This window comes from Poromitra crassiceps, assembly GCF_964638095.1.
Source record: "Poromitra crassiceps genome assembly, chromosome: 16".
NCBI classification, from domain to species: domain Eukaryota; kingdom Metazoa; phylum Chordata; class Actinopteri; order Beryciformes; family Melamphaidae; genus Poromitra; species Poromitra crassiceps.
In genome coordinates, this window is record NC_139645.1 from 34,396,742 (window position 1) to 34,411,095 (window position 14,354).

General features: G+C 42.1%; 1 protein-coding gene across 1 annotated transcript in view; it reads left to right on the forward strand.

Moving 5' to 3' along the window:
* Positions 1 to 13,474, forward strand: part of LOC310791603 (protein NLRC3-like) — a gene marked incomplete at both ends in the record, with an annotated part of 150,176 nt that extends 136,702 nt beyond the window's left edge. Inside the window, 6 exons of the mRNA XM_083653268.1 lie at positions 1,532 to 1,707; positions 2,766 to 2,859; positions 3,363 to 3,473; positions 6,941 to 8,768; positions 13,034 to 13,207; positions 13,438 to 13,474. Of these exons, the coding sequence (XP_083509394.1) occupies positions 1,532 to 1,707; positions 2,766 to 2,859; positions 3,363 to 3,473; positions 6,941 to 8,768; positions 13,034 to 13,207; positions 13,438 to 13,474 (2,420 nt within the window). The remainder of the gene's footprint in view (positions 1 to 1,531; positions 1,708 to 2,765; positions 2,860 to 3,362; positions 3,474 to 6,940; positions 8,769 to 13,033; positions 13,208 to 13,437) is intronic.
* Positions 13,475 to 14,354: the final 880 nt, after the last annotated feature.

The window sequence follows — 14,354 nt, forward strand, 5'->3', positions numbered from 1 at the left end:
TCAAAATAAAAGAACAATTAACATGTCTAAAGCACACATAAGCCATTGAATGTGATAATAGGTTTGTTTTGAAAATTAAATTAAATGTAAGGAAGTATCCTAAAGACACGTTTAGATGCACAACAAAATAGATAAAAAGTGACTGGCAAGAGCCTGTGAGAGCATGGTTTTACACAGACAGCTCACTTGACTCATGATGAAGTCATGGATTAGGTGAAGCTAACTGTATTGAGACAATTCACAACACATACACAAAGGTTTTTGTGCACAGTAGATCTCAGGACATTTTATTTTATTACATTCTTTATTCACTGTAAATGGTCAGCAATTATACTGAACATACAGTAACTGTTGGCTACTGATGTTTATTTAGCTATTATATTTTTATTCTTTATTTCCTCAGTGCTCACTTCCAGAAGTTGACAATGCATAATGTTAAATTCTTTTTTAAATAAAGTTGGCCTATTTGTTCAAGAAAGCAGCCTTCTGAGTAGCTTTGCACATAGTTATATCGGTGCACAATCCACATAGAAAAGGTCTATATCTGCTCAAAAATGCACTATGACGGCACTCTGCAGCCATATCAGTAATCGGTGAATATCGGCTCTAGTACCACCTCCGCCTCATTTTGAGCCAGAAAAAACCCTGTTTGGGGTGTGATTGACAGGTCACCTGTCCAGTGATGTCGCAGCTCACCTATCACAGACCAATAGCAGGCAGCGCTGCGGCTCTGTCTGGCAAAACAAAAGAACAAGATGGCAACGGTCAAAATGCCAAACTCAAGGCTTCAAAATGGTGACAATCATGGTGGCTACATGATATGTTTATACAATCTATTAACGTTGTGCCGAAACCCTCCCTCCATGTTACATGTTTGTTCATGTTAAAGGGATAGTTTTTTTTACGTGGGGTACATGAGTGCATACAGTCAGTGTACTACATGCAGTAGAATGCAGCCGGAGTGGTTTCAGTTTGGAGAAATGGAGACCGGCCACATCACGCAAGTAGAGCTGTCTGCTGAGTGTGAAGGAGACCAAAAACGTAAAAAAAAAAAAAAAAAAAAAAAAACATCAAATGCTTCCATACTGCTCACTTGAGGTAATCCAAGTTTCCACAAGCCCTCAAGTTGACTTGAAAAGGTGTCTTTTACACCGTGTTTTTAGCTGAAATCTTCACTGTAGCCAGGTGTGGAGCTAAGTGGGGAAGAAGTGGGGCTGCTGCACCTGAAGCATTTTATGTATTTTTTTCACATCAGCAGACAGCTCTACTTCCCTGATGTGGCCGGTCTGCATTTCTCCAAACTGGGACCAGGCTGGCTGCATACATGTAGTACACAAACTGTATGCAAGTACCTTATACAACCTCACATCAAAAAATCCAAACTATCCCTTTAAGTGCACATTAGGTGCACAAAGTGTGCGAGTGTCTCTGTCTCTTTCCAGCTGTCTACATTGAGACAGAGAAAGAACTATGTGCATGTGAGTGATCATGACTGTAACAGCTTTTCTCCTCTTCTCTCCATCAACAACAGCTACTGTCTCTAAACCCTCCATCTCTACACTGTGTGATGCTGCTTTGACTCGCTGTCTTCTGAGCTGTGACTCAAACACCACCACAGACACTGAACCAGTCAGCTACACCTGGGAGAAAGACAACACCAGAGAGAATTCCACAGAGTTACTCAAACACCAAATGATCATTACAAAGGTACAATACAGCAATACTACTGATAGTGTTTGTACCTCTGAGTCTTTCTGTCCATGTGTCAGTTAGTTAATGCACTGGTTCTCAAACTTTTTCACATCAACTGACACAAATTAGACCACAGACTCCCATCTGATCAGAAAGTGTATGAAGCCCATGAGCAAAACAGTCATTGTGTTACTTGTGGATGGAATTATAGTGAAATTAAGTTATCCCCCTTTTTGCTGGGGACCCTCTCATGGACCTCTGGGGTTCCCCACACCCCATTTTGAGAACCACTGAGTTAATATCCACTGGTAATATCAGGAGATGAACAAATGCATTCCTTTACAGGAATACACCATAATGATTTGTTCAACTTGCATCACATATTCATTGCACCAGCCGCTAGTTTTCAGCTGTTTTAACCCCCCTCCCTTCCTGCAGCAAGTCCAAATATAAAGTGCCAAAGTCACACCCTCTTCCGGGTTAGACATACAAACCAAGGGGTTTCATCCACCATTTATTTTTCCATAGACATTTTGTAAAATGCTTATAAGAATAGTTTTACTTGGTCAAACCAAGCGATTCAGCTATATTTAGAATCAGGAGAGACCATAAAGGGAGAACATTTTACTCAGATTAAAAACACACACACACACACACACACACACACACACACACACTAAATCCACTATTTTTTTTAGACTTGGTCAGTTTTATATGATAAAGATTTTCAGGGCTACAATTGGGAACCTGTGAAAGACTGAATGAGAGTGAGCATGTGAAGTGTTTAGCTAGCAGCTTCTGTGAACTGTGTCTAAGCAGCTCCTCTCAACACAGCAGATTACATCATGTGCTTTAGGGAGGTGTGTTGTTTTTGGATGCTTCCAATGTGGGCGTTGGCTTAAGAAGACTGTGCTTTAACAAGAGTAGCTGGTTTAAGCTGCTGAAGTGCCATTGAGCAAGACACTGAATATCCTCCAGCTCCAGGGAACTCAAAGGCTAAAGGCACCAAGTGAGCACTGTTAAAAATGAAAGTGAAATGTGGTTTGTGATCTTATATTTCACTGGTTTTATAGGTGAAGGATTTGAAGTATGCATCAATCAGCTGTAAGGTGGAGAACCCAGTCAGTGAGGAGGTCAGCCAACCCATCAGCAACCCCCTCATCCAGAGTGAGTTACCTCACTTTAACAACAATGCAGTGCTGCCACTACGTCTCTCTCTCCTTCTCTCTGTCTCTCCCCCTCCCTCTCTCTCTCGCTCTTGTCTCTCCCCTCCCTCTCTCTCTCTCGTCTCTCCCCTCCCTCTCTTGTGTCTCTCCCTCCCTCCCTCTCTCTCTCTCTTGTCTCTCCCCTCCCTCTCTCTCTCTCTCTCTCTCTCTTGTCTCTACCCTCCCTCCCTCTCTCTCTCTCTCTCTCTCTCTCTATTTATCTTAATCTCAACCCACCAGTCAAGGCAGATGCCACCTAGAGTCAGGTCTGCTCGAGGAGTTGTTTTCCTTCCTGCTGCTGCCAAATGCATGTTGGGGAATTGTTTAAATTGCTGGGTCGAAACTTAGTAAAGAACCTGGTCTTCAACCATTTGTAAAACATCTCAGATAACTGTTGTTATGATTTGCTGCTATATAAAGCAACATGACTTGACTTAACACTTGTTGCAGTTATTTTTTCTGTAGAGTCTGATGGTGAAGGGAAACGGAGAACAGGGAGAATAGTCACCATCTTCGTGGTACTGACAATGTTGCTGCTCGTCATAATTCCCATTGTCAAACGCATACGCAGAACAGGTAGGAAGCCAATAAATACTATATTTATTTACAATGAATTACTGTCTAATTGATATTATTAATACTGATGTAATCAAAATGATCTTTGCCTCTAATTGATAGTATTCACATTGTGTGTCTATATTTTATTTAGTGTTAGTTGCCTCACTCCATAACCGGGCCTAGACCAGCCCCCCCCCCCCCCCCCCCCCCCCCCCCCCCCCCCCATGCTTAAAGGAGAATTTAGTTTTTTTTTCAACCTGGACCCTATTTCCCACACTGTATGGGTCTAATAAACTCATCGTGACATATTTTTATATTAGACCGCACAGTGTGGGAAATAGGGTCCAGGTTGAAAAAAAACGAAATTCTCCTTTAATGTTGTTGAACTGCCTCTCTTGAGTTCCATTTCCACCCTGCCAACACAGGAGGCGCTGCACTCCTCTCCCATAGACTTGAATAAAAGATTACCAGGTGTTTTCACTAAAGCTTTACATTACAGCCTGCAACGTACAGCGTAATGATTCCAGAGTAATGTTTTGTACTAACAGTGAGCCAGTACAGTAGCTAGCTACTGATACATACTCTTTCAGGGTGATTCAAGACCCCTCCACCTCCTGAAAGGGAGATAATTCAGGTTGATCAGGGGTTTATTTTGTGATCATGACCAACTCGCTGCTCTACACTATCCTGCTTATTACAGTGAGACCGCCCCTTAGCATCAAGACCATTAGAGAGAGGTCTGACACCTGCATGGTCAGGCAGTCAGTCTGTCTCTCCTCCTTGGGTTATTTGGTTTGCTTAGTTTTTTTTTTTTTTTTTTTTGTGTCACAGCCAAAAGATTCCAAGTATCATAATTCTGTGATACAAAGATCATGTAGGTTACCCTGATAGTGGCACTATGTTAAAGTGAATGAACGGAGTTCCTCAATAATATAATTAAATGTATTCAGCTGTTCATATTGTGGTATGACATATTCTGTCTGATAATTATTTTAAGCAGGTAGTTATGGTACCTAAATCACTCATAGCATTATTCCTATTGATGCACTCAAAGTGTTGCTGGAATCTGACAGACAGAAAACTTTGATGCCAGCAGAGGTGGAACGTAACTCGAGCAGTGTAGGCTAATTATGTACAGTTTCTAATGGAAGGGGACTTTATTTGAGTGTTTCTCCCTTTTGACTTTCTACTTTTACTCTACTACATTCCAGAGGTAAATATGGTACTAGTTACTATTACTACAGTATTACTATTATTAGTTACTTTTCAGAATAAGGTTTAACATGCTAATCAAAGCTGAAGATGGAGCTGAGATGAAAGCAACAACTTTACGCCCATTCTCTGGATTGTTGAAAGTAATTTTGTCACAAATCATGACCCGGAGCAAAAACCCACAAACAGACACAAAGACAAAACACAGTTCAAGGTTGTGCAGGGGACTGAGAGAAGGGGCTGTTGTGGTTTGGCTGTAGAGTTCCCAGGTTCGAGTCTGAGGGTCGGCAGGCGAGCTGGAGGTGGAAGGGCAAAGCCAGAGAGCAGTGGCTTGTTGAGAGGAGGAGCAGAGCAGCTGTCAGTCTTAGCAAGCATGTTAGCTGATGGACTAGCTTTAAAAGACCACACCTCCATCTTCACCACACCACATCATCCGTAGACACTTTTGAGAGCAAGAGGAATAAGAAATATAGCCACAAGCGGCAATACCAGGGCTTCAAGCCTATTGCCCCTGAAGGCGCTTGAATATCTGTATCTTGAATAACTGTATCTGTCACCCAGGTCAGCAGTTGACCTGGATGGATCTAAAAAAGTGTCGTCATCTGTAGGTCAGACGTTGACCTGGGCAAATGTCATGCAATTGGGCAAAGTCAGCAATAGAAAAACATGGAAGGGTGATGGTGATGATGTCACAATGCCCTAAAATGGCCTGCGAAGGCCTAAATAACAAAATATCGCTATATATTGCAAATTCTTTTTTCTTTCCTGGAGCACCTAATAACAACCAATATCTGTCATTGGGCCAAATGTCACGTCTCTGCGATTCAACAACTCACAGCTGATGACGAAAAATAAAAATAAAAATAATAATAAAAATTTAAATCTGAGCAAAAACAATAGGGGTTAGCCCCTTCGGGGCTTGACCCCCTAATAAGAATAAAGAAACAGACAAATCATCCCTTCCTGTTCACCTCAAACTCTACTGGACAAAAATATATGCTCCCATTTTTCACAAGCTTTAACACATTCACTGCCAGCCGTTTTTTTTTTTACTGTAGGTAGCTTCTGCCAGAGGATTTTTTTGAGGATTCTGGCTCATCTTTCAAGACCCGAGGATTCTTTTCTGCTAAGATTTTGTGAACACAAAATATCTCAAAAGAACTAATAGAATGTGTGCTTTCTCTGTCTAAAAGAGTTAGTTTGTAGAGTTAGTAGTTATGTAGGCATTAGCACTTGAATACAGCATGGTTTCAGCGTCTGAAAATTTAAGCTGAGATAAATAGCTTTTTGTGAAATTCGATAGAACAGTCACTTTAACCATTCATTTTTGGCATCAGTAAGACTAAACAATAGTTTTGAACAGTAATTTCCTCCATAACAGCAGGAAACCCCCCTCTCATTCAAACTCCTCCCTCCGTGTGTGTTCTTCTCGTTCTTCTTGGCTGTGCAGCGGGCGTGTCACAAGCGAGTTTCTGCTGGCTGCTGCTGCTCCTGTCTGCTGGCGGCCGCTGGGCAAGTCTGGATGGGCTCGCTCGTTTCTTGCGGTTTCGGTTGAGAGCTTTGATGAAGCTTTTGCGATTCTGGTCTTATTTATGCTGCGTGTTTCAAAGTGTGTTGCACCAATAATCTATTATGCAAATTTGCAATCCCCCACCGCCAGCAACCAGCGCGAAAACAAAAGCGTTTTCGCCAATCCATTTTACAGTATGAGAATGGTTTCATCGCGCGTTCCCCTGCAGTTTTGGCTGGCTTTTTCTAGTCTGGAGAGCACTGTCGCCACTTAGTGGGTCGGTGGAATGGGTTGTACACGTTCGGTGGCTCCCATATTTATATAGAAGATGTAAAAGGGTTAGATGCACATCCCACCGTCAAATTTTTTTTTTTTTTTACGTATTAACACGTCATTGGCAGTCAACCGTTGGATTTTCTTTTACGTATTAACACGTCATTGGCAGTGAACGTGTTAAAAAAGGATCTAAGACTTTTTAGATGCAAAAAAAATACTTATTCCTCTCATTTTGTTCACAAATGTGTTTAAATCCATGTTAGTCAGCACTTCTCCTGTGCCTTGGTCTGGTCAGCTCTGAAACTCTGGTTGAGTAATAATAGCCGATTCTACAACAGCACCTTATACCCAGTCAGGGCCTGCTTGTCAACCCACCAATAATGAGCGGAATAGAGTCCAAGGAGTTGGGAATGTGTAAATTATCAGGACATGTTTGCATTACTCTTTACTCACCTCTCATTGATTTAATCTGTTTTTATTCTTTCAGAAACTCTTGCTACATGTCAACATCAACACAAATCTAATCAGAAGCAGAAGTTTCAGTGTCTGTGTGAATGGTTTGCTACAGCAGGAAACAAAAAACTTCTGAATCAGATCTACACACAGCTTTACATCACAGTGGGAGGAACTGGAGAGGTCAATTATGAACATGAGGTCCAACTGATTGAAGCAGCATCCAGAAAGCAGAGATCAGAAACACCAATCACATGTGAAGACATCTTTAAACCCTTACCTGGAAGCAATAAACCAAGAACAGTGATGACAATGGGAGTGGCTGGCATTGGGAAAACAGTCTTAACACAGAAGTTCACTCTGGACTGGGCTGAAGACAAAGCCAACCAGGATATACAATTCATATTCCTGTTCACTTTCCGAGAGCTGAATCTGCTGAAAGATAAAAAGTTCAGCTTGGTGGAACTTCTTCATCTCTTCTTTCCTGACACCAAAAAAGCAGGAATCTGCAGCTTTGATGAGTTCCAGATTGTGTTAATATTTGACGGTCTGGATGAGTGTCGACTTCCTCTGGACTTCATGAAAAACGAGATTGTGACTGATGTTACCAAGTTGACCTCAGTGGATGTGTTGTTGACAAACCTCATCAATGGGAAACTGCTTCCCCTTGCTCGCCTCTGGGTAACCACACGGCCTGCAGCAGCCAATCAGATCCCTCTGAGGTATGTTGACATGGTGACAGAGGTGAGAGGCTTCACTGATGAACACAAGGACGAGTACTTCAGGAAGAGATTCACAGATGAGCAGCAGGCCAAAAGAATAATCAAATACATCAAGACGTCACGAACCCTCTACATCATGTGCCACATCCCAGTCTTCTGCTGGATCACTGCTACAGTTCTGGAACATCTGTTCAAAGCCAGTGAGAGAGAGGACCTGCCCAAGACCCTGACTGAGATGTACATCCACTTCCTGCTGGTCCAGTCCAAACAGCAAAACATCAAGTTTGGTGAGAGAACTGCGACAGAGATCAGGGAGATGATTCTCTCTCTGGGAAAACTAGCTTTTGAGCAGCTGGAGACTGAGACAGGCAACCTGATCTTCTATGAAGCTGACCTGAAGAAGTGTGGCATTGATATCACAGCAGCCTCAGTATACTCAGGAGTCTTCACACAGATCTTTAAAGAGGATCATGTGCTGTTCCAGCAGGACAAGGTCTTCTGCTTTGTCCATCTGAGCATTCAGGAGTTTCTGGCTGCTGTCTACATGCTCCACTGTCACACAAACAGGGATAAGGAGGTTCTGGAGACATTCCTGGGTGGTGAAGAAGAAGACGAAGAAGAAGAAGAACAAGGTAGATCTAAAGACAGTGAACAATCCCTGGATGTCTTCCTGAGGAGAGCCATGGTCAAATCTTTTAAGAGTAAAAATGGCCACCTGGACCTCTTTGTCCGCTTCCTTCATGGTCTCTCACTGGAGTCTAGCCAGAAACTCTTGCGAGGCCTGCTGGGTCAGACAGATTGCACACCAGAAAGCATCCAGAGAGCCATCATCAGCAACCTGAAGGAGATGCACACTGATGATACTAAAGATGAACACTACATTAAGTCTCCAGACAGAAGCATCAACATATTCCACTGTTTGATGGAGATGAACGACCAGTCAGTAAATCAGGAGATCCAACAGTTCCTGATGTCAGAGAACAGATCAGATACACTCTCTGAGATCCACTGCTCAGCTCTGGCCTACATACTGCAAATGTCAGAGGAGGTTCTGGATGTGTTCGACCTGGAGGCCTACAACACATCGACGATTGGGCGACAGAGGCTGATCCCAGCTGTGAGGAACTGCAGGAAGGCTCGGTTAGTCCTGATGTGAATACCAACAGTATAGAACAGTGTACTGTAGAGCGACCTTAATATAGCTGACACAATCAGAATTACTATAAAGATATATAGTTCCTCAAACATACACAACTGTTGTTCTACATAGCAGTGGCACACAGTAATCACATTACTTTTCCTCTAACAGAGTAAAGTCATTACTGTTGCAGGTTCAGTTTCACATTCCAAGTAGGGTACTAATCTAACAGATAGGTTGTGAGTTTCATTCTTTAGTCTATCAACTCTGTATTGATGTAATTTCTATGAAAGATCCCCCTTGTATTATTCTGCCTTCAGCTCATGTCAGAGATATTTATGAATTTAGTGTTTTAGGCTAAAAACTTAAAACTCGACCAAATCTGTGGTGATGCCTGACTGACTGTGGAGGTCAGGCTGAAAATCTCTGTCATTTTTCATTCTACTTTTAATCACTTTTTACAGAAAGGCTTCTATGAATTTGCATTTATGAATTGTTTTATGTGTGGTTTTTACTGATACATTAACCACTTTTGGGAAATTTCAAATAATATGATACTGTATAAATAATAATAATAATATATACTATAATCCAAGTAGTGTCTGTCTGTCTGTCTGTCTGTCTGTCTGTCTGTCACTCTCTCTCTCTCCTTCACATATCTCGAGAACCGTTGTTCTGATCGACTTGAAACCTGGGGAGTGTGCTTAGGGGGACCTGACCGAGTGCAGTCTGAGATTCTTTTTTTATAAATGTGCCCACAGGGGGAGCTACAGTAATATTTACATTTTCAGTGTGACATCATCAGTGATGTCAAGGGGGACGGGTATGGGCAATATGTAATGGGTACTGCACCAATTGGGAGGCAGAGAAGAGGGGGACAGCATGATGTATGAATGGGGGGAAGGGGAAGGGGTAGATGTACCCATGGGGGGGCGGGTGAATGGGAAGATAGGGAGTGAGGGAATGGGCATGGGTAGTGCACTAGTAACAACAACAACACACATTATCATTGTCCTAGTCATTATCATTATTATTATTGTTGTTAATCATTTTTATTATTATTATCTTTATTATGATTGGTGGTGGTGGTAGTAATACTACTAGTCGTAGTAGACGTAGTAGTATGCTGTATAGGTTTTGATTGGTATGCTATAGTCTCAGCTCTGCTTTGATAATCTCTCATTTTACATTAAATCTGTAAACACTGTGTGAACTCTGAGAGACCTGAGCTCTGAAGTCCTGGTCTCAGCTCTGAAGTCCAACTCCTTCTTTATTATTTATTCAGATTGAGGTTCTGCGAGTTGAGAGACACTCACTGTGAAGTTCTGGCCTCATCTCTGAAGTCCGACCCCTCCCTTCTGACAGAGCTGGACCTGAGTGACACCTACCTGGATTCCTCAAGTGTGAAGCTGCTCTCTACTGGACTGGAGAGTCCAAACTGCAGATTGGAGACTCTCAGGTCAGACATATAATGTGCTGATCTGAATATTATATGAATATTGTAATTTGAGGATGTCTCTATCGTGTCTTTCCATCTGAAATCAGACAGTATAGGGATGGGTATCGTTTAGATTTTATCGATACCTTTCAAGATACCTTTCGATACTTCTGTACTGCTTATCGATACAGATACTACTCTGCAAAATTTGGTGCAAAAAATAAAGACATGACATGAAGAGATGTGAAAAGATTCAACAGTAATTTTGTTATTATTTATTACAAGTTAAATTCCTGAGAAGGCCTATTTCACCTCTGTGATTGTGAATATGATGATTTATTAAACCTAGGCCACCTATGTAGTGTCACTCTTAACACATTGAGTGCCACAGCGCTTCAGTAAAATTGTCTGGAGCCTGTGCCAGATTCACTTCCATTCAGTTGAAAACAGCTATAGAATTTTTTCTATTATGGCTATATTAACGGGGCTGGACTTTAATGAAACATTGAACACTCCTGCTTCTTCCAAAGAAGAAATTTTGTTTCTAGACAGTTCCATTATGAAATGACAGCCTCTCAAAAAAGTGCACTTTCAAGGGTTTTCTGTCGTTTTTTTTTACTTTCCAAGATATAGTCCCTTTTATGAATACCTTTTGCACTCTAATTTCGAGCACATTCACTGACTCTGGCTGGTGTTTTCTGATGTGGTGGCGTGTGGTGTGGTTTCTGTGCAGCCTGTGTGCCACACACCCCTCTCCCCCCCCCCCCCCCCCCTCTCCACCTCTGAGCTGCGGGCTCCTCCCCACACGCACAGAGTTTGTTTTATCGACTCCGTTTTTGCCCCGGACAGATCCCAGCGCCCATCAAGGAAATGATGCGCGCTGGCAAACGCGACTGAACGAAAAGGCTTGGCCGTTCGGCTTCGGATGCTGGCTTTCTAGGAAATCGTGTGGAGATAGATAGAAGCATAAGAGCTCAGTTGTGAGCGCGGATGCAGCCGAGCCCTCTCCGCTGTAGAGACAGAGCAATATATACGGCTCTGGCAGAAAGCATGCATCGGTTTCCACTTTCATCACGGCTTTCTCCGCTGTCTCCTGTACAAAGTAAAGGATCTGAGGTGGGTGGAGCAGCTCCTGTGACGATGTTTAAGGTGGCGCCGTGTGATCCCTTGAAGGGATTCATGCTCACTGGCTAGGTACGACCTTAAACAGCAGAATTATGGAATAATATGAATTATGATTTTAGGACGTCCACAGACGTCCTTGGCACTCCTCGTTACTTTTTTTTAGGACGTCCACAGACGTCCTTGGCACTCAATGTGTTAAGGGGGAATCATACTTGCACGTAGAATTCATTGCGCACGTCACTGACTGTAAACTCGACACTAACAAAGTCGCCTGCAATACATCTCTTTACTGGGGCATATTTTCATTTACAAAACGTTTTCTTCATCAAGTCTGGATAAATCACACCCATTTTCAAAGGATTATGGGACAAACCAGCACAATTACGTTATGTGGAGTTTGTGGACGAACTTTATCTGAATGGATGGCTCTGGATGTAACTAATTTGCTGCAAGCTAACATGTTACAGGTAAAGTGAACTGTGTAGTCGCTCGCTTTATCAGATTATTGTATGCCTCCCATCATAAAACTAGTTTTCTTCCAAATATACTACTGATCTTTTAAACCTGCCGCAAGTGTAGTCACAGGACAGGAGTGTAAACACGCAACATCAAAAGCCTGGTGCCACTTCCTCATTGTTAGGGAATGGTTAAAAAAAAAAAAAAAACGATAGCAGCACCGAACGTCCAGGACCTTATTCATTCCTGGTACCGACCAATCAGGAACCGGTACCAAATAATATCGGTGCTTGGTACCATCCCTATCAGACAGTGCAACATTTTATCTTCCTGAGTAAATTCCTTCGTGGTAAAATGAATTGTTCTATCATAACTCCAATTCGAATACATATTCTGATGTCAAATGCACTTGGGACATCAGAGGTGTTGCTCAATGTAGGTGTTTCCAGACTTAAAGGGGTGTGATGTGAACTCTGGTAGAACCCTGGCTTGTATAAGACGAATCAGCGTGACGTCACTTGCTACCCAGAAATGCGGAACCCCGTGGCAGTTATTCGTATGAGTTGAGCCAAACAAACGTTATTATCTCAAAAACTATACATCACATCGCTTGACATTCTGAGTGAGAGCAGAATTAGCTCAAGAATTTGATGTATAATATATGCATATCGTGTTAAAGTTGTGTGAACTGTCGCAGTTTTTAAAATGTAAACAGAGTCAGCCGACTAGAGTCAGACACTCAAGCCTCCCAAAGCTCACATAGGGTTCGATTGCTGTTGCCACCCAGTGACGTGGTTTGTTTACCAAAATGCTGCTCGGTTGATCCCTCATAGCTTTCTGGAATTGATAAAACCCCAAATTCTGTGATTCACTCTCATCTGTTGCTCCAGTAGAGACAATTGGAGAGTTCAGGTTAAATTAAGGTCAAGTTCCCATTAAGTTACGGTGCAGTTAGGGGTAAGTTTCCCACCCAACTCAAATTCAACTTTTTATTACGATTATTTCCAGAGAAAATTGCCATATTGTCCCAATAAGAAGTGCATTCTGGACTTAAGGTCACAAACGTCAAGGCACAAACTGCAGATGTATTAATCTGGTTGGTTATAGAATGTGTTGAGGGGAAATGGAGAAATCCGGAGACAGAGATGTGACAGGCTGTCTGGTTTCAGATGGAAAGACTACAGTCTAGTAAGCCAGTAAGCCCTCCGCAATATTTCATGTAATGTTTTTGCTTTATTCTTTCTTCAGATTGAGTGGCTGCAGCTTATCAGAGACTGGCTGTAAAGACCTGGCCTCAGCTCTGAAGTCCAAACACTCCCATCTGAGAGAGCTGGACTTGAGTTGCAATGACCTGCATGACTCAGGTCTGAATCTGTTCTCTGCTGGACTGGAAAGTCCAGACTGCAGACTGGAAACTCTCAGGTAAAATCAGTTTGCACTTTGCCGTTTTTCTCAGTTGATTCAACACATTTCTCGTCTCTCAAAACAGGATTCCTGAATCTGCAAAGGTCGCCCTGCAGGTTTTACATAAGGATTTGGATTTTATTGATCCAGCTTCATATACACAGCAGTGAAGCTCAGTGACTGAGAGAAGATCATCCATACTCTGATATCTTGTCATTGTTACTGCACCTCTCTCTGTTCCTCTCCAGCTGCTTCAGAATAGAGCAGCTGGATTTTAACCAGTAGGAAGGTGACCTCTTCATGTCCCCAGTTTTAACATAATGTTGTCTGGTTCCCAGTTAGATAGAGAATTCATAATTAAAATGCTTCTCTACACATTTAAAGCAGGCTAGTTTTCGTCCTGAATTTCACTGTGGAGCTCTTAGTTCCCTGTGAGCTGAGATTTCCAGGTTGTGACTTTCCTCCAGACTCAATACTGAAGGTGGTTTCACTTTAGTCCTCAGGGCTTCCAGACTGTGGAAAGCCTTTCTGAGGTACTTAGGCTCCAGAGTCACTCTCATCTTTAAAACTCATTGGAAAATAAACTTTGATTGACTTGCTTTTGTCTCATTACATGTTTTGTCTCTCCTCACTTCTTCATCTCTTTTCTCATGTTTGTATTTTATATTATTTACATCCATTTGCTTTTAAAGTGTTTCATAATTTATCCACTTTTTTTGTTTGTTTTTATAGCTCAATGTGCAGCGTAACAAAGCATGTGCAATTTGGAGCATTTATTTATCCAATCAGCTTACAGCACCATGTGTGAATACATGGTTAGCATGTGCGACCCAGTGGGAATTAAACCAGTTTCCCTGTCAGTGTTAGTGCTCCAGTCTGCTTAGTATACAGCACCATGCAAACACACTGGACCTGCTTTAGACCAGGCCTCACCAATAAACTCTGTCAGTAGAAAAAATACAATAATGACATTAATGGTCAGTTAGCCTCATCAATAAAGTATTGTCAGTACAAATAATACAATAATGACATTAAATATAAGGGTCAGTTAGCCTCATCAATAAAGTCTTGTCAGTACAAATAATACAATAATGACACAATATAAGAGAATAACATGTCTTCTTGTCCTTCAGGCTGAGTGTCTGTCAGCTGTCAGAGAGAAGCT